Source organism: Indicator indicator (assembly GCF_027791375.1).
Source record: "Indicator indicator isolate 239-I01 chromosome W unlocalized genomic scaffold, UM_Iind_1.1 iindW_random_scaffold_158, whole genome shotgun sequence".
Lineage (NCBI taxonomy): Eukaryota > Metazoa > Chordata > Aves > Piciformes > Indicatoridae > Indicator > Indicator indicator.
In genome coordinates, this window is record NW_026539084.1 from 5291 (window position 1) to 26042 (window position 20752).

Below are 20752 nucleotides of genomic sequence, written 5' to 3' on the forward strand. Positions count from 1 at the left end.
TTTTTTGGTAGCAGAGGATGGTTCCTGTGCTGAACTCTGCAAATTGGATTGGAGAAGAGCAGGGGTGGAAAAGTTAAAATGGTATCTGGGCGTTGTTGGTTTTTGGTGGCTGGGCTCAAGGTTTTGTGCTGGGGCGACCGTGTGGGCGTTTTATGGGTTCCGAGGGGACACCCTGGTGCGTAGCCGTGGCGTGGAATCCCTCCTGCTGTTCCGAAGCGGCAGCGGCGATTCTATAGCTGCAGGCACTGGGGAAAAAGCTTAAGAATGCGGTGCCTGTCCCTTTCCCTTTTGTTCCCCGCGGCGCCAGCGGCGAGCAGAGCGGCGCGGAGCCGAGGAAGGGGGAGGGACAGTCGGAAGCAGACCAGGGTCGGCTTCTCCCGCGGCGGTGGGGGCTAGCCGCAGCGGGGCGGTGAGCGGTGACTCCCGCAACTCAAGAAGGCGGGCGGTGGCTCCAGTTCAAAAGCTGCTTCCGAGGACCCAGGGAGCGAGTATAGCTTTGGCTGGAAAAGCCGCTCTTGTGGCCCGAGGGGTGGCGGCGGTTTTGATCTGTACCGCGGCTGCAGAGGTGACGGCGGCTCTCGCTGTTATCTCTCCCCTGATTTTCGGACGCGCTCCGAAAATGGCGCCTAGCACCTGGCTCCGCCTCTCTTCTCGGCGGGTTGCAGTGCAGCCACTCCCTCTCCCGGGGGAGGGCTGTGTAGCCGGATGCCTCCACGCCTCAGCATCGCTACGCTCAGGGGGAGCGGTGTGCCTGTGCGTAGTGTGCATCCGTATTAGCCTCGGGCCGCGGCTGGAAGCGGTCAGCACTGGGCTTGGGAAAGGTCCGTGCAGCTTTGGAAAGTCTCAGCGTGCTGTTGCCTGCAAGGGGTGGAAGGAGTCGAGTCGGTGAGCCTGATTGCTCAGACTCGATTGCCCCGAGGGGTGGAAACATGCCACTTGAGTGGATGGAGAAATGCTTGATTGAGAAGTTATGAGGTTGTTTCCAGGTGGCCAGGATGCTCCATCGGATCCATGAAGAGTTCACCGTGCAGAAGAATGAACTCTGCGTCGCTGGGAGGTTCCACAGGATGAGGGAGAAGAGCTGGACTGAACTGTTACCTGAGCCCGAGGGAGAGACTCTTTGGAAGGACGCCCAGATGGAGACTTGGACTTTGCCAGACATGTCATCTGAAAGTTGTTTCTAATTTGATGATATGTTTTGGGTGCAGGAATTATGGGTACGAAATAAGGGGTGGAATGTGGCAGTTTAGGCTGGGTGCCCCCTGCCACTGCCGCATGAGATACACCTCTGGTGTCCTGGGTGCCCACCCACAGGGGTGGACACAGGAAATGACGTATTTCTACCCATAAATCCTGCACCCTATAAGGCCATCTGCAAAGTCATTCTCTTCCTCTTTCTTCCCTCTCTGCTCCCACGGGTGATGTCCTCTCTTATCGGGTAATGCCAGGGGAGTATCCTCAAGGCCTCTTAGGCCTGTCTAGGCCTAATGCCAGGAGGAGAATGGAGGGGAGGGGCAGTCTCAGACCTGGCCAGCCTGAGACTTGCCTAGCAGCAGGAGGGGGAAGAAAGAGCCCTGGGGGGTTTGGGTTTACCCTCAGGTGGGAAGAAGGGAAGGATTGGGAGGCCTTTGGGAATTCTGTGAGGGGTTCTGTACGCTTTGGGATACTCTTTGTCACTATGCTTTGTGGTTTGTAGTTCTCTGTAGCTTCACCAATTGCTTTTCCATTTAAACTTTCCATCACTCTCCAATCCACTTGTGTGAGTCTCATTCTTTTGTCCCTTTCGGGGCAAGAGACGATCTGTCTGGCCCCAAACCAGCACACTGTCCAATGGCTTTGTTCTCTTTGCTAAATACATATTATGGCTCTGACATGCCAGAGGCATTTATCTCCAGCTGAATGCCAATTGCTTTCAGGAATAAAATATTTGAAGTTCCTTTAAGGTGAAAGTGGCAGTTCGGTTCCTGCCACTGCTTTTAGCCTCCAGAAACCTGCTGTCATCACCCTGCCTCAAGTCCCAGGTCCCCAGATGGGAGAACAGGGGAGGATGGACTGGTAGCTACATTTCTACACTGCTCAGCCCTCCTGGCTCAGAGAGGGAGGGGGAAGGGGAATGGGAGACAGGATGGGACTGGATGGGGTGATGCGGTCCTTGCCTGACATTATCAGTGGTGTGGTCTGTATAATCATGCCATGCCCTGGCTTGGGGTCTCCTCATCAGTCTCAAAGATGTGTCTCCCTGTCCGAACTGTAGGGCTCAGGGGATAAAAACAGAGTTGGGGAACATCCTGGCACCAGGGTGCTGACCTCTGGCAGAAAGTGTGGACTCCACCCAGCTGCTGGCTGGTGAGACAGAGGAAGTGGTAGCTCTGCGATAAGTGCATGCCAGTCTGATCCCAGTGGCCCGAGTGCAATATTTACCTTATAAAGAGCTGTCTTTCTGCTTTCGGGAATAAGTATTCATCTCCCAGTAGTGTTGCCATCATGGGGAAGAACTATTATAAGATTTTGGGCATCCAGTCCAGTGCCAGTGAGGATGAAATCAAGAAAGCCTACTGGAAAATGTCCCTGAAGTATCACCCTGATAAGAATAAACACCCCAACGCTGAGGAGAAGTTCAAGGAGATTGCAGAGTCTTATGATGTCCTGAGTGACCCTGAGAAATGTGCCACTTATGACAAGTATGAGGAGGAAGATAAGGGGATGAACACTGCTGCTCAAAGGCAGGGGTGCTTAGTCCAAAGAGGCTTTTATAGGTGAGGGAGTGTTTTCATACCATTGGCACAGCTGGAGTTGCCCTCATGAGTCATGCCTTCCTCTGAAATGAGGTTGATAGGACCACAGGGAGAACAGAGTCCAACATGATGTCATTCAACAAGTCCAAGTGCCGGGTTCTGCACTTTGGCCACAACAACCCCATGCAGCGCTACAGGCTGGGGTCGGAGTGGCTGGAAAGCTGCCAGGCAGAGAGGGACCTGGAGGTACTGGTTGACAGCTGGCTGAACATGAGCCAGCAGTGTGCCCAGGTGGCCAAGAAGGCAAATGGCATCCTGCCCTGTATCAGAAATAGTGTGGCCAGCAGGAGCAGGGAAGTCATTCTTCCCCTATACTTAGCACTGGTTAGACCACACCTTGAGTACTGTGTCCAGTTCTAGGCTATTCAGTTTAAGAAGGACATTAAGATTCTTGAATGTGTCCAGAGGAGGGCAATGAGGCTGATGAGAGGTCTCGAACACAAGCCCTATGAGGAGAGGCTGAGGGAGCTGGGGTTGTTTAGCCTGGAGAAGAGGAGGCTCAGGGGAGACCTTATTGCTCTCTACAACTACCTGAAAGGAGGTTGTAGCCAGGTGAGGGTTGGTCTCTTCTCCCAGGCAACCAGCAACAGAATAAGAGGACAAAGTCTCAAGCTGTGCCAGGGGAAGTTTAGGCTCAAGGTGAGGAGAAAGTTTTTCACAAAAAGAGTAATTGGCCATTGGAACGTGCTGCCCAGGGAGGTGGTGGAGTCACCGTCCCTGGAGGTGTTCAAAAAAAGATTGGATGTGGTACTTGGAGCCATGGTTTAGTTGTCAGGTCTTAGGTATTAGGTAATAGGTTGAACTTGATGATCTCTGAGGTCTTTTCCAACCTGGTTGATTCTGTGATTCTGTGAGCAAAGGCTCTGCCAATGCCAGAAATCCCCTCTCATCCCATTCTTCCTGAGGCTGCTCCATTTTTCTAACCTGCCACCCTGCTTCCTGGGATTGCTGAGCTATCCATACCCTCTGTCTCAAAGCCTGGAAGCCAGTTGGACAATCGAAGTGGAAGGAGCTCACCTCCTGGGTCATACCTGGGGTAATTAATTAGCAACTTTTTAATTAACCTGAATTTTCTAGTGGAGAAGTATTGCTTTTGCCTGCATTTACCCCTGCATTTGAGTACTGGTCCTGTTGTCCTCCCTGATATAGGCTGACCTACAGGATTCAAAGCTTTTTCTCAATTTAAGTAATAGGTCCTTGTTTTGAAACCAAGGGGCTGCTGTTGTCTGGAGACTGGCACAGAGGAGGAGAGCCATTCCAATGCAGGCAGCAGTCATGGTCCATGGCTCCACAAACCTTTAATTTCCCATCAGATGCCTTTTTTTTTTTTTTTTTTTTTTTAGCAATATGGTCTGGGGATTGGCATTTTGAGTAGCTTCTGGGTCCCACATACTAGGGTGGGCAAGGTGAAGTGAAAGGTCCCCCACCCCAGGACAGAAACTTTATCAGTCAGAAAAGATCTCCAAACTTGCCTGTTCTGTGCTTGTCCACCTCCTATCTCCCACTGTGGAGGGCTGGCACATGGGACAGCTTGTCAGAAATAGCCCTTCACTGTCACCTGCGTGCTCAGAAAATAGTCCTTGATCTTATCCCTTCCTGGGCCCTCCTGGTCAAAAGCAGCAGAACATGTGTGATCTCTTTGGAGGCCACTTGTTATGTGTCTTGGCTTTGGCTGTTTGGCATTTTGGGAGAGGAGGGTGTTGCAGTGACATAAGGCCCTGCTTCAGGTCTGGTGGGGGCGTTTCCAATGGGAATGGTTGACAAAAGATCCAAACCTTAAACTTACCTTTTATACAATCTATAAACAGAGAGCTGTATCCCTCCTGTTGTGTGCTGACCTGGGTGGAGGTCAGCTGACTTCCACCTGATCTGCCACCAAGAGTCATGGTTGCTTGCTGAGCTCATAGCCTTTTTCTCACATGCTGGATATGATGCTCCTGGACCACAGCCATTGGTGCACCCCAAAAGACAGAGCTATTTGAGCAGAAGGGAGCCTGCCCATGGGGAGAAATGGAGATGGGTTGATCAGGAAATGTTTTAAATGAAAAGGTCATTAATTGGGTGGAGAGAACCAAGCAAGGGTAGTGGGGACAAATCATGGATGGCTTTTGAGCTTGCTGCGTGTAGGGACAGGACTGTGTGTTGTGGGTTGGGATGGTGCCTTCCTGGCCCAGTGTCTCCACAGATGGCTGGGCTGGAGGGAGTGACCTGCACCCCCAGGAATTGCTGGAAGGGATGCCTGGAGCCAGCAGAGACCATGCTCCCATGCAGAAAGCATGGTCTCAGCATGGTATCTGCCTGCAGGGAGCATTAATGTCTCATCTTCCCCCTTCTCTTCCAGGTCTCAAAACTGGAGGTGGCTCTTCAGGTGGCTCAGGAAACACTTTCCACTACACCTTCCATAGAGACCCCCCATGCCACCTTTGCATCCTTCTTTGAAGGCTCCAACACTTTTGATATCTTCCTGGCTAGCAACCATTCCCAAGTGTTCAATAGCTTTGACCAGGAAGACATGGATATTGATGACGATGATGACTCTTTCAGTGCCTTCGGCCAGTTTGGCTTCAACAGCATTAATGGTGTACACCAGAAGCACCAGGAGTACCTGCACACGTGGAGAAAGGCCCAAGACCCACCTGTCATCCATGAGCTCAAGGTGTCCCTGGAAGAGATCCACTACAGCTCCACCAAGAGGATGAAGATCACTTGCAGAAGGCTCAATGATGATGGCCAGACCACATGGACTGAGAACAAGATACTAAACATCGTCATCAAACAGGGTTGGAAGGAGGGAATCAAAATCACGTTCCTTAAAGAAGGGGACACCAGATAACATCCCTGCTGACATCATCTTCTTCCTCAAGGACAAGCTTCACTCACACTTCAAGAGTGATGGGACAAACATAGCCTACATTGCAAACAGTCTTAAAGAAGTGGGTATTGGTGGGGAATCCTGTGGGGTGGGAGATGGTGCTGGGTCATGGCACGTCAAACCAAGGGAGTCAGTCCTTGTCCTGCGCTGATGAGGAAGGACCAAGTAGGTTGTGAGAAACACAAGTAAAGACCTCTACAGAGAGAAGCTGCAGAGACCAGCTTGTGCTTGGTTTCGGAGGTGCCCAACCTCTGTGCTGGGTGTAGGACATGGGTGCTGCAGTCCCTGCTGAAGGTGCTTTGCTTCTTGAGTCGATACAGGTGGTATCTACCCATTTTCTCCCTTTCCCATATGTCTTGCCCTTCTATTTTAGTGTATTCACATATGGGAGAGAACCCAGATCCTCTGTAGGAACAAGAGAAAACCCAAGTTTGCTGGCATGAGTCTGGTCCCTGTTTTCTCTCATAGATGAGCCTGCTGTGGCTTAGGTACTGTCTGGGATAACACTGGGTATCCCTCTCCACAGAGAGCAGAGTCATGCAGAGAAAGGTAGTACTTTGCTCTTAATGAGCAATGCTTTATTTAGCCAAACCAGCTGTTTTCTTTGGTTCTGGTTTCCCTAGATAAGGAACCAAGTAAAATATATTTAGGCAGTGAGCAAAACCCAACACATCCAGGCTATCCAACCTGGAGGTCACAGCAGGGCTGGATGCATCAGAGACAGCAAGCTGCACAAAGGTGGGAGAGGAAGGGAAGATTACCCCAGTACAAGATATGCCATTCGCTGCCACTGCCTTATGATTGCCTTTTAATAAATCCCAGCTGGCAGCTGCATTTAAAGTTGATATTTTTGGCAGCTGCCATTTGCTGTTCCTTTTAGACTGTAGATGCTGTCTGTCTTCTTAATGAGCTAGTTTATTGTGTTTTGGATTTTTTGGGTTTTTTTGTTTGTTTGTTTGTTTTCTGAAGACAGATTTATGTTCTCAAATGCATTTAATAGAAATAAGCTCAACATGCCAGATCTGTAGTAAGGAAACATAAGCTTAAGTGTGCCAGCAAGTCAGGAGAACTTTGTGATGGCTTACAGCTCAGCTGTGGCTATTACTGGAAGCAAGGGGCAGTCATGTGGGTCAGGCAGATCTGGGTGCTCCTTGACCAAACATGTCTCAAGTTAACTTAATCTGCAGACTCAGTAGTTGGATTTCCTTCATGGTGCAAAGTGCAGAGGTTTATTCCTGTGGTGGTTGGATCTCCTGGCCACTCCAGAAACACTCAGGAGAGGCTGCCTTATTTATGGAGTCAAGTATGCCATATCTTGGATATTTCCTTCTGTGTATTCCTCCATCTGTAAAATTAACCTCAAGATGGCTATGCTGATGTCCAGACCATGTTAACCCAGGTTCATTCACTGCTCAGGCTGGAGGGAATCTTGCCCAGAGTTATTCTTTGAGCAGCAAGCAAAGAAACCTGCTCTGGCCCTGTGCACTATGGGCCCAGGGAAGCACTGGCTCTGCCATACTGAGCAGTTTTCCAGCCACTTCACACCCTCAGGGCACCTGTGAGCTGCCTGTGAGCAAGGTACATGTGCTGGCATTTGGTTTGCATGATGCAGTCACAAAGAGATTGGTGGAAATTGCTGGTCTGGGCAAATTCCTCATCTCTTTGAGCTGGACTGTCTGGTCTCTGTCCTCCCCCACTGCAAACCAAACATGTTGGATGTCCTCAGGTTGCTGCTGACTTGGCTGCTGTTCCTAGCTTGTTCCTTGCCAGGGCAGGGTGATACTTTGTTGCTTTTATCTTTCACAAGAAGTAGTTTAAATGCTCTGGAGCACAAGCAGATGCTGGGAGATCCCCAATTCCATATGCCACAATCTTGGTATATGATGAGCACCTCACAGTACAACCTCTTCACCAACTGAGCCTATGACCATAGCCTTGGGTGCTTTCCTTGCACCCTTCCTCCTTGCAAGTCTGCCTTTTTTAGCTTGAGCTTTAGTCTTCCACTGCCACAAGAGCAGCATAGCACAGAGCAGGCAGTGGGTACTGTGACCTAACTCATGGCCATGCTGGAGACCCTTTTGCTAGCACCCTGCTGCCACCTGGTGCTCAGGCTGAGAGCAGTCATGAGAGCATCCTCCATCCCACAGACCCCTCCACAGAGCAACCCAGGGAGGCAGTGCTCTCCTAGTGCTCATATCCTCACCCTACTGGGTAGTAAATTTGCAGATGACACCAAGTTGGGGGGGGGGTGTCGATCTGCTGGAAGGTAGGAAGACTCTTCAGAGAGACCTGGACAGGCTGGGTTGATGGGCTGATTAACAAGGCCAAGTGCAGGGTCCTACATTTTGGCCACAATAACCCCATGCAGCACTACAGCCTGGGGGATGAGTGGCTGGAGAGCAGCCTGGCAGAGAGGGACCTGGGAGTGCTGGTTGACAACCAGCTGAACATCCTTCAGCAGTGTGCTCAGGTGGCACAGAAGGCTGATAGCATCTTGGTTCGTATCAGGAATAGTGTGGCCAGCAGGACTAGGGATGTAATTCTGCCCCTGTACTCGGCCCTGATGAAGCCTCACCTCAAGTAGCGTGTGTAGTTGTTGGCTCCTCACTTCAAGAAAAATATTGAGGTGCTGGAGCGGGTCCAGGGGAGAGCAACGAGACTGGTGAAGGGACGGGAGGGAAAGTCTTACGAGGAGAGGCTGAGTGAGCTGGTGTTGTTTAGCCTGGAGAAGAGACTCAGGGGGGACCTTATCACACTCTACAACTACCTGAAGGGAAGTTGTAATAAGGTGGGGGTTGGGCTCTTCTCCCAGGCAACTTGTGACAAGAGGGCATGGCCTGAAGCTGCACCAGGGGAGGTTTAGATTGGATGTTAGGAAGCACTTCCTCACAGAAAGGGTGATTAGACACTGGAATGGACTGCCCAGGGAGGTGGTAGAGTTGCTGTCCCTGGAGGCGTTTAAGGAAAGATTTGATGTGGCACTTAGTGACATGGTCTAGTTGATGTGGTGGTGTTAGGTCATAGGCTGGACTTGATGATCTCAGAGGTCTATTCTATCCTCAATAATTCTGTGATTCTGTCACATCACCCCAGCTGTGGCAGCATGGTGTGATTGCTGCTTGGTAGGTGCTGCTGCTTGGCTGCTGCAGAAACCAGAGGTGTAAGAGGGTTTCTCCAGAGACTTACGGGCTTCGAGATAGTGTCCCTTCTTAAAATTACAGGTGTGTGTTGCAGTAGGAAGTCAAGAGAGGGAGGAGTGACATAGATCCACCATCAGCTGCCTCTCCTAGGAGGCAGATCTTCACGCTGCAGGGGCTTGCACCTGCTCAGCTACCAGCCTAATGCCTGTCCTCAGCAGCCACTCACTTTGCATCATTTAGCAGGTGTCACCTTCTTTGAAGCATCCACACCTCAGCACCCAGCCACTTTGCCTCAAGCCATTTTCTTTTTTTTTCTGGGAAGGACTCCTACAGAGTGGGAGGGGCACTTGACCTGGCTTTGCATGGTTCCTCTTCCACTACAGCACCACTGAGAAAACCTCTGCCAAAATCTTTCCCCCAGTCAGGAATCCTTTTTTTAAGAGGAATCATTGACTTGGAAGAAGAGGTCCTTTGGGGCAGAGGGGACAAACATAGGGCATCCATCAAGACTAGGTGGACAGTTGCACATTGTATCATACATGACAACAAGGCCAGCTGGTGCCATGGTTCTGGCACAGGGCAAGGAGACCCATTAGGCACTGCTTAATTTATTGCCCAGTTTAACTGGCAAGGATACACCTCTGGTTCCCTCCACTGGTCCCTGTGGAGTTTGACTAGAGAAACCTGGTGGACACTGTTGGAGCAAGACAACAAATCAGCATGCAAATGCAAGCTGCTTTGTTTTTCTCAAGTTTCAATGAGACTTGAATATTTTACAGTGTTTTAGGTATGGGTTTTCTTGGTGTTTTGTTTTTGTTTTTGTTTTTTTTATGTCAGTACTGAAGGAAAAAAATATTAAAAAAAAATGTACCTCCTTGGGGGTGTGTTGTGATGGGAGATGCTGGGTGCAGGCAGCAGGGTTAGGAAAAGGGCTTGGCCCCCCACTTGCATCAGGGGAACCTCATCGGGTTCTGCACCCCCTTGGGGCTCTCCCAGGATGTAGTTGATACAGGCAGCGGAAGCAGGGGCCAGTTGAGGAGTGTCTGTGAGTGGTAGGGTGGTACAGTTGGGGATGGGACTGTGAAGAGGGGTAGGGGCTCCTTGCTGGCAGAAGATGCCTGAGAGGGGCTGGAGAGACACTAGTGCCTGGCTTTTCTTGCAGGGGCCCTGGGGCTAGTCAAGAGGCAGTGGCACACATTACACCCAGGAACATTCCCACTGATACCAGGAAAAATGTTTGCTAATAAGGCAAGATGAGGCTTTCCATCCCTCATCATGGATTTAATTAGTGTCTGCAATAAGGGGAGAGGTGACAGTGAAGGCTTTGGGCTGCTAGAAGCTGGAACACATGTTTCCCCCCCAATCCCATGCCCTGCTTACCCAAACCTTCACAGCACAGACACCAGGGTGGATCTGCTGGGGGCTTGCTGAATGGTCATGGTCCCAAACTGGTGGGGAGGAAGAAATCCACCCAATACCAGAGCTGGGAAAGGCTTTTGGGAGAGTCCTGGAGAGCTCCTAGTATAGGTGCATGTGGTAGCTGAAAGTAGCTGGTTCCCTCCCTGGCTGAAGCTGCCTCTCTTAAGATTGCACTGATGAATGGGTAAGACACAATGAAAGCAAAGCCAGCATCTGCACTCACACTGCTTGGAGAAGCACAAAGCAGCAGGGAGAAGTACAGGCAGGGAAGAAGCCCTGAAGTAAAGGTTTCCAGGTGCCACTTATCCCAAAAAAGTGCTGGTGTGGGGCAAGGGAAGTGCCATCCCTCCCTGCTTGGCCCTCCTGGCCCCTGGACATTCCACTGCTGTAAGAGGAAACAATGGCCAGACATTTTCTCTGCAGCAAAGAACAGATGGTATAAGGACAGGGCAAGAGTGGTACTAGCAGACAGACAGCTCTGAAGTAAGACAGAGCACCTGAGTGGGGGCTACCCACCCTCCCCAGGGGCTTATATGTCCTCCTACCACAGCAGGAGGTTGTCCTATTTAAACGCTGTTCCAAATTTCAGTGTCTTTCTCCCCATTACTATGCACATGACCCCTCTTATGGATAGTCCCATCCTTCCACCATTCTGAAATGAGACTTCCCTTACCTGTCTCACCTCTCCCCTTAAATCTAGCCAAGCTTTGGGGCTGAAATTCCCACTATCCAGGACCCACACAACTCCTGCCACAGGGGAGGTTGCCCTTTCCAGCATGGCTCAGCCTCAAAGGCCTAGGGCACCCTTCTGCCACACGTTATATTTAAGCCTCTTTGCAGAAATTCTCAGTTCCTGTACTCTCCCCTGGCAAAAGCCAATAGCACCTGGCCACTCTGTGCATCCTATGGTCATTGTCTCAAATGGGCTTTCCCCTCAGTTCAGGGCTGGGCTGTATCCAGTGCCACACAGCTCCTGGACTAGGCCCAGGGCTTCTCTCATATAAAACATTGAAGTAGCACATTTTTCAGTTCAGAGAAGGGAAAAATAAACCAAGGAGGAAGGCAGCAATCTCTAAATGGAAAGGAAGGATAAGAACCATGATCAGAACCAGACTGAGTATGAGGCACAAGGGACAAGCTAGCAGCAGAGAGCTATGCCTATCATCAGAAACTCAAAGGATGCATGAAACAGTGCAGGGGAAGGGGGAAATCTCTCCACAGAGTCTGATGAACAGTGCTGCTGCAGCATCAGAAGAGGAAGCTCCCCTCTTCCCTAATCACGGCAGGGTCACACTGCACCACAAACTCCAGAGTCAGCCCCAGAGCCTCCACGTGCCTGACTTCAAGCAGGGCAGATAAAACAGGGATTGCTGGAGAAGTCCCTTGCTGCAGAGGAGCCAAAGCAGCAGGAGACCCCACAGATCAGGGCCAGCATCAGAGAAACAAGAGGTATCTGCTACCAAGCTCTGTTACTTGGTGCTTCCTGCCAAATTAGGGCAGGGGAGAGAGACTGACAAACCAATCTTTTCTGTTAACTTGGGCTAAGAATGAAGAGCAACCTTGAACGCACCAGGGAAGCATGCATACATATGGGCTCCACTAGACTGAGGAGTGCTCAGATAGCACGAGACACAGGGTTTACAGAGACAGCACAAGCTACGTTCCCACGCAAAGGAATTGCCAGGGTCTAGCTAGAATTTTGTGGGATTTTTATTATTTTTAATTATATTTTGTGGGATTTCTTTTTTATACAGGCTAGCATTGTATTCTTTGCTAAAGCTGCTGATTCTGTCACATAAACTAGAACAGAAATTTCTCAGAAATTAAGTCAGTTCCCCTCCTTGTTAATTCACTGTCTCCCAACTGAATACTGGTCTGGATTTGTGTTTGCAGAAAACATTCCCTATACAAAGTCTGATGTGCAGCTACACTGTTCTGACTGAGGAATGAAGAAGCCAAGAATCCATTGAACATTGAATTTTTTCCTATACAACGTGGCCTGATGTGGAGTTTGGTCCACAGAGGACAGCAAGTTAACCGTAGAGATCATCGTCATTGTCTTCACTGTACACATTGCCCCCACCGCCACCTCCTGTGCCTTGGCTCGGACCGGCGCCACCCTGGTTACCTGAAGGAAACCTGTGTGCAGTGGTGCAGAAGGGAAGAGAAGAGATGCTGTTCAAAAGCCTCACAGCTCAGCACGATCCCCTCCCTCCACACCAATGCCCTGGTGTCAAGTAGGACAGGCAGGAGAAATGTGACAAAGCCTTGCAGCAGGTCATGCAAAAGGCTTATAAAGCTGCTGGATGTCACTCGTGTTAAAGGAAAAAAGGGTTGATAGACTTCAGGAGCACTAACAACAGAGCAGCTACAAGTGAACTGCAGCACAGCCTACACATGCTACATGCTCAGATGGCTGCTGTACACATTGGGGAGAATGGAAAAAAATAGTGGAAAAGGGAATTTGTTGCCCAGAATCCAGCAGAAAGCTGCCTCAGTGCTCTGCTCTGAGGCTGGCTAAAGCTATACTTGCCCTCCTCTCACTTCCCCATGGTTACCTGAAGCTGCCAAAGCCACGGCTCTGCTGTAGAGTCTGTGCGAACATCTCATATTTTCTAATGTCGTTGTCACTGACAGAGCGTCGAGCAAAGCGCATGGCCTCTTCAAAGTGATCCCTGCGTATCTCAGGAACTGGGTCATCCTCTTCCACTTCCTGCAGTGGGACAGAGGGCCCAGGTGAGCTGCAACCCAACAGCCACTCACAGTCTCTCTCTAGGCCAGGATGCTCCAATGCCAGCCACAGTAAAGGCTGAAGAGGGACACTGGCAGACTGAGTAAGGGCTGCAGCATGGGCCTTCTGAGCAATGCTCAGAAGAGCCTCGCCCTCCTATAATCTGAGAACAAAGTGCTCCAGCTCCACACCCTGTGCTGAGAGTCTACTCATCCTCATCTAAGGATTATGGAGAGGTGAGCAAGGAAAGATCAGAATGCTCCACTCACCATGGCAGAAGGGTTGGTCTGCCTCTCGCGTTCTCGCCTGATCTCACTCTCAATGGACTCACGGATGGCCAGTTTGCAAGCGCGCTGGCAAATTTCTGTTAGGTCGGCTCCTGAAAAGCCGTTGGTCATCTTAGCTAGGAAATCCAGGTCAACATCCTAGTGGAAAAACAAACAAGCAACAAAAATCAAACAAACTAAGAGAGACCTGTCCTTTTACACCTTACACCCTCAGGTGACAAAGAGGTGTCTTTAGATCCCATGGTATCAAGGTGCTGTCTTAACTTTGGCCAATTTTGAAAAGATGAGCTGTTAAGGTTCTTGCTTTGGGAAAAAGTTAGCCACATACAAAGGCAGGCCACACTCCCTGCACACCCAGTAAGACCCTGTGATGCAGCTATAAAATCAGAGAATGGGTTGGAAGGGACTTCAAAGATCATCCAGTTCCACTCCCCCTGCCATGGGCAGGGACACCTTCCACTAGACCAGATTGCTCACAGCCCCATCCAACCTGGCCTTAAACACTTCCAGGGAGCATTCACAACATCTCTGGGCAACCTGTTACAGTGTCTTGCCATCCTCACAGCAAAGAATTTCTTCCTTACATTCTGTGATACATCTAATCTGAATCTATCCTCTTTTCAGTTTAAAGCCATTACCCCTCATCCTATTACTACATTCCCTAATAAAGAGTCCCTCCCCATCTTTCCTGTAGGCCCTCTTTAAGTACTGGAAGGCTGCTATACGGTCTCCCCCCAAAGTCTTCTCCAGGCTGAACAACCCCAACTCTCTCAGCCTTTCTCACAGCAGAAGTATTCCAGCCCTCTCATCATCTACGTACCTCTCCTCTGGACCTACTCCAACAGGTTGTAAGGGGTTAATCTAATCTTCCTCCCCGCCCCCCCTGCTGATGGGAAATAACAGAAAGGAGGTAGACTTTTAGTTGAGATATACAATGTTTTACTACTCTATTGCAGGGATATCACATTATACCAAAAGAGACAGGGGGAAAATAAAAGGATAATACCGAAATTTGTACAGGTACCCATGCCAAGCCCCCCCATGAAATTGAAACCAGAAAGAAAAAACCCAGCACCCACCCCACCCCAGAACAAGGAACTTTATAAACATTCCACAAGCCTCACAAATCCTGTCAGCGCCCACTTCTGTCATGCAGCAAGCATTGCTCAGAATGGCGTAGGATATATATGATTTGGCTCAAACCAATACACAGGCCCATGTCTTTCTTGTACTCAGGACTCCAGAGTTGGACACAGTACTCCAGGTGGGGTCTCACCAGAGTAGAGGAGAGGGGGAGAATGCCTCTGCACAGTTCACCCTCAAGAAGAGGCAGGTTGACTTGTGGATTTAGGATATGATTTGCTCAGGTCTCAGCATTAGGAGTCAAATGAAACACTATCAGACAGGAAATGGATTACGGAGCACGGGCAGACCAAGACAACCAACCTCTTCTTCCTTCCCCTTAATTGAGGAAGTAGTACTGCAACCTCGTTTGCAGGTTTCCTTCTCAACAGCACTTGACATCTGTTTTTCTGTGATTATTTATCAGTTGCATTATTGTCTGCTCCCCAGGCAAGGGACATAGCTCTTGCCTATGATAGAGTTTGTGATGAATATAACAATGATTTGTGTTAAAGGGTGAGCTAGGAGCAAAGTTCAAGGAGCTTGTTTTGGAAGACTTCAAGAGACTGTGTTTTTGAAAAACTCGAACAAAGACTTTTAAACCAGACAAATCAGAAGCCCAGAAGGGGCCAGACTAAAGATAAGCGCTGTACCAGCTCTATCCAGGAATGCATGGAATGTGTTGATTTCAGATAAGAAACCTGAGGAACGGCACATGCTTAAGAGGGGGGGTTATTCAGCAGACACTGTGAGGAAGATTTCCTTACTTCATCCGTCAACCCCCCCCAGAAGACCCCTACCAAGCAGAATGCGCATGAGTAAGGAAATCCCACCCATTCCGAGAACTCATTATCATATCCCTGCCTTCTATTTAGCATAAGCTTGTTTATGTTGATAAGGTAGCTATATAAGACTGAAGAAGCTATTGTAGTGGCTGCTGTGATTTGTCCCTCACAGCCCAGCGTGCTGTTTGCTAGCTTTTACTCCCAATAAAATTTTAAAAGATATTTTTCTGGTCAGCTCATTTATAACAATTGGTGCATTGGCCGGGAAAGCTTTGATCTTCTCCGTCTTTTGGCTTCATATGAAGGGGTGCCCCGCCGGAACTTCCAGTGGCTTTGGTGTGGTCGGGAGACGGGAAGTCAGCACTTTCTGAACCCGAAGAAGAGCAAGCAAAGGAATTCCTTTTGTTCAATTGGCAATACGTTACCCCGTAATACTTTGTGCACGAAGATCCGGATGACAACGAGTAAATTGGATTCTGTCTGTGATAAATCGGATGATGGTGAGTAAAATTGTATTCCGTCCGGATGGGGAGGATTCGACTGCCTGCGTTTGAGTTTGGCTACCTGTTTGAGTTCCGAAGCGACCGCGGCTTTGGAATCTTTTAGTCGTGGCTCCTGCACAGCCGCTGCTGCTGCAGCGCATGAGCCACTCTCCAGGGCTGCGACCCTCGGTAACTGGTCAGTGAAGGACCAAAGCTTAAGCTGTAGTATTCGCGGGTGGGGGTTGTTGGGATTCTTCCACTTGCATGAGTATTTGTGGTAGCCATGAGACAAATTAATAATTAAGAAAATGGGACAAAAGAAGAGCAAATCTTTAGAATGGGAGGGAGGAAAGCTTTTACTGTTTATTCCTCTGGAGAGCCCTCTGGAGCTGTTGATACAATATTGGGAAGACTGTGGGCTGTTAAAAGGGAAATCAAAGGAAAAAATGATCCACTACTGTATGAAGGTATGGCCAAAAGAACCATTAAGATTATGTGTACATTGGCCTGGTTTTGGATCTTTTGAGGACTGGGTTTGCCAAGCCCTGAACTTTCATGTGAACTCTAAAAAGCCTTTTAATCAGGTAGAGAGTGAATATGCTGCTATTTGGGTTAGGGCCTCATGTCCTTCCCCTGTTCCAATATTACCATTAAAAACTGAGGATAAGGACAAAGACAAGGAAGAAGGCAAAGACAGGGAAAAGGAAAAATAGGAACCCTTGGATAACCTACCACCACCACCTTATCATCAGGACAGGGGTCGAGGTCGAGGTCCCTCAAATCCAATAGCTCCTCAACCGACCCCTCCTCACTCGCCCCCTCGAACAAGAAGCAGAAGCAGGGTTAGGAATGGCCAAGGGGAAAACAGTGTAGGATTACATCCACTAAGGGAAGTGCCTGGGGGAGAACCAGGGAGGAATAGGATTTGTGACTGCACCTCTTAATACATCAGATGTGCCTTGTTGGATGACCCCTTAGGTGTAGCTGAGAGATTGGACCCCAATACATACACCTGTAGAGAGGTGCAATCTATTTTGAGTATTCTATTCACTGCAGAGGAAAGAAATTTGATTAGACAGGCTGGGATAAGAATATGGGAACCAGGGGGGCCACCAGGAGATCAGAAGTGGCCTAATTCTGCAGCTGGAGTGACACTTCTCAGGACGCAGTTTGTAGCGAAATCATGGGGAGATATCAGAAGGAAGTTGGAAAAGCTCGAAGATTGGCAAGACAGAGGGTTAGAAGATTTACTACGAGAGGCTCAGAAGATATATGTAAGAAGGGATGAGGAGAAACAAAAGGCGAAGGCTAAACTGTTTGTAACTGCTGTAAGGGAAAGTCAGAAACCGCCAGGAATAGAAACAGGGTGACAGGGTTCAGAGGAAAGAAGCCCCCGTCTGCTATTACTGCAATAGGAAGGGACATATCTAGAGAAACTGTAGAGAAAAGGAAAGAGATGAGAAAATGTTTAAGGAAGACTAGGGGTGTCAGAACATCAAATGAGCCCTTGATAAAACTATTGATAGGTCCCCAGAAGGAAGAAGTGCAATTTTTGGTAGATACTGGAGCAGAAAAATCAACCTTTAGAAATTACCAAAAGGGGAGAAAGGGACTTAAGCCAGTGATAGATAGCTTGATGACAACAGCTCGTAAATGGTGGGACAAGAACTTTTTCTACTCCGTACCTTCCCCTTCCTTCATCCCCCCCTTTTTTACTCTCTGTTCTCTCTTCCATGCTTGCAGGCAGCTGCAAGCTGCAAGATTTAGAATAACAGTGCTAAGTTTGAAAAGAAAGGTATTTTAGCATTTTGTAAAAGTAAACCTGATACGGGTAGTGTTTTTGGCATTATTTTTGATTGTATGAAATTTTGATGTTTGTAATCATTGCATTTTTACACTAATGATAATGATCAATAAGTATAAGACAAATGTGGTATTTGTAATAAGGTATGGTAAATAATATGTAAGAATGTTAAGCTATAGGTAATAATAATTGTTTGCAAGTATTTAGTAATTGATAAGTTATGCTAAGTAATAAGCAAGTGTAAGTTCTTTTATAAGTTTGTAGGTTAAGGTTTTTTTTGGTTCGAACCTTTCTTTTTTGAGCGTGCCAGCAATTTTAAAAAAGAGCTCTGTATATATGGTAAATAAGTTTTCAATTTGAAAAGCATGCTTTATATGATATACCACCTTCTTTTTTTCTTTTCTTGTACATTACCTTGATGGTTTAATTTTCACATAGTTCTTTAAGTTTTTAGGACTTTTTTGGTATTAGCAGGACTTAAGAGTTTATTTTAGAAACGTTATAGAATGTTGTTTTGGTTTTTGTGTTCATAAAGGTTTTAAGATAAGGATTTTATTCCTGATGCCAGCATGGCAGAGCCCAGCACAAGACTCAAAGGATGGGACAAACAGCAATGCCCATGAATCTGAAAACCAACAGATTTGAAGCTGATCAGACGAGTGTCCCCCAAGGAAACCTCCCATTTGGGGCTAAATATCTCAATGCCTTAATGTCGTGTAATTAGGGAATATGTTCATGTGGATTTATATGTTGACTCATCAGAATGTTATAGTTAAACAATAATGTCAAATGGTTATTCAGGAAAGACTTTTTGGGATTTTAAAGTTGTTGTGGACTAAAGTCTAAAAGTGACATTTCCCCTTGTTATGTTTTGCATATTAAGAGCCCCATCAATTTTTCTATCAAGGCTATCATGCCCTGAAGTGCCAGTTTTATTTGTCTAGTCCAGCACATCCCTCATTATTATGGGACCAACCCTAGGTCTTCAGGTCAACCCTAGGCCCTTCAGGTCTGGCAGACAGATGTCATTCGCCATTGGCAGCGAGCTTTTTATTGCTGGAGTATCACATCAGATAACTATGCATGTTTTAAAAATTTATTGCATCTCTCTGATGATTTTCAGGAAGCCCCAATGATACACCATTCCAACTCCTTGACCACCACCAGTGCAGCGCCTTCAGGTGTCAAAGTAAAAGTTTGGAATCTACAAACAGGTCAATGGTCTGATTTCTGTGAATTAATAACTTGGGGTAGAGGATATGTTTGTGTCTCAACAGGTTCTGGACTATGTTGGGTCCCAGCAAGATGGATTTGACCAGTGCTTTCATCATCCTTTGAATGCTGACTGCAGTAGCAGCTTTGCAGATTCAGAAGCAGCCACAGAAAATGTGTGGGTCCTGCTGTGCTTCTCAGTGTCAATATCTGCCTTTTCGTCGGTCGTGCTCTTCTGGGGAATCATTTGCATGGAGAGAGGGAAGCCAGCTCCTCCTACCCTTTATCCACATAATCCCTTTGAGGATAATGAGTTTATTTTGTTGGCAAAATCTGTAAGTGAGGCCTTTAATTTAAACAACTCTTGGGTTTGTGGAGGGCCTATGGGCCTATCCAGCTGGCCTTGGACCTCTATACCCCTCACATCAGGACAAATCATGAGTAATTACAGTGAGATTAATTACTGTTCCCCCTTTGGGAGGGACCTTTTCTTGTTTTATTAACAACAGATACCACCATTCGAACTGCGGAAAAAGGGTGGACGCATGTTTCATGAGTAAAAGGACCAGTTTGGGAATGGACAGTAACCTCTGAGCCTGGAGAGACTAGAGTGATTCTACAGAGAAAGTAAAACTGGCGTCAGCACGAATTACACACAACTTATACAGATGGTTTGAAGTACCTCTGGGACTGTGGTTAGTGCCGACAGATCAGATAAGTACTCGAATAAACATAGCACCTCAATCCGGGGCTCCGGAGCTTACGAGACAGACCCACCCTCTGAAATATATGCAATAGCGTGTGATATTGAATCTGCATTGCAAGAGAACACCGAGGATTCTGAAGTTATACACCTCCATTTCATTCCGTGTATAAAGCATCCTAGGAATTGGGGACATCACTGGGGGTGGGTAACTTGTAAATGTTTTAGATGTTGTAAGAAATGGTCTTGTATCTGTTATAATCGGGGAACGTTTTGTCCTGAATGCTGGGGGGACTGTAAATCTAGACCTGAAAATTTGCAGCCTGGATTAACAAGTGTAGAGACCTTATTTTGTGGTGAAGAAAAAGGATTTAAGTCCTCTTGGAAAATTCTTGAAAGGAACTGGCATAAGTGGGAGATAAAGGCTAAAGAAATTTTATTTGAGGAATACCAAGAGTAATTGAAGGGGTTAGTAAAAGGGAAAAGTAAAGGAGACATAAGGAAAATTATTTTGAAATATTTTGAGGAAAGAGGTATTGGAATAACAGAAGCACAATGGGAAATGATAAACGAGTTAACTGAGGAAGTAGAAAAGAGACTCCAACTGAAATCTTAAAGTGGGTTAAGGAATCTGTAGGGTTCCTGAAGAATGTAACTGCTGCCAAGAAGACATCACACCTGGCTGCAATCCAGTAGGCTAAGGAGGCAGAGTTAACATAATGGTGGAACCTAATTCTAACCCAATTTTGTATAAGGAGTCCAGTCAAAATCAAAGAGATCACCTAACATGCTCCCATGTGTGAGTAAATTCACTTCCAATACTAGTAATGATAGGCAGGCATAGATGCGATAAAAGCAAAGATCAATGGTCTCTCGAAAATACTCAAAATAGGTTAGCTTTGGATTTGTTTTATGCTAAGAAGGGTTTCTTGGGGCGATACTTCCTGGGGATTTAAAGAAATATGAGATAAGTTAACTTCTTGATTTCTGAATATGAGTTGTTTGTAATGCTTGTTGGAATAATTGTAATACTGATCTGTATAAATCTTAGTAATTATTGTTTTAAGATGATAAGTCCTTTAGGTAAAATTGTTTGTACTAATAAGTTACAAGTAAATGGTAGTAGTTTTGAAGATTTAGAAATTACAACACAAATCAATAGTGGCCAAAAAGAGAAATGGGGGATTGTGATGAATATAACAATGATTTGTGTTAAAGGGTGAGCTAGGAGCAAAGTTCAAGGAGCTTGTTTTGGAAGACTTCAAGAGACTGTGTTTTTGAAAAACTCGAACAAAGACTTTTAAACCAGACAAATCAAAAGCCCAAAAGGGGCCAGACTAAAGATAAGCGCTGTACCAGCTCTATCCAGAAATGCATGGAATGTGTTGATTTCAGATAAG

The 20752-nt window shown here is 47.4% G+C and overlaps 1 protein-coding gene and 1 pseudogene across 1 annotated transcript in view; one reads left to right on the forward strand and one right to left on the reverse strand.

Annotated features, from left to right (window-relative positions):
- The first annotated feature begins 2484 nt into the window (after window positions 1-2484).
- LOC128979918 (dnaJ homolog subfamily B member 5-like) lies at window positions 2485-5818 on the forward strand (annotated as a pseudogene).
- Window positions 5819-12259: 6441 nt separating this feature from the next.
- LOC128979917 (transitional endoplasmic reticulum ATPase) overlaps window positions 12260-20752 on the reverse strand; it is a 56822-nt gene continuing 48329 nt past the window's right edge. Inside the window, exons 15-17 of the mRNA XM_054398313.1 lie at window positions 13227-13382; window positions 12785-12939; window positions 12260-12365 (exon numbers count right to left, since the gene is read on the reverse strand). Of these exons, the coding sequence (XP_054254288.1) occupies window positions 12260-12365; window positions 12785-12939; window positions 13227-13382 (417 nt within the window). The remainder of the gene's footprint in view (window positions 12366-12784; window positions 12940-13226; window positions 13383-20752) is intronic.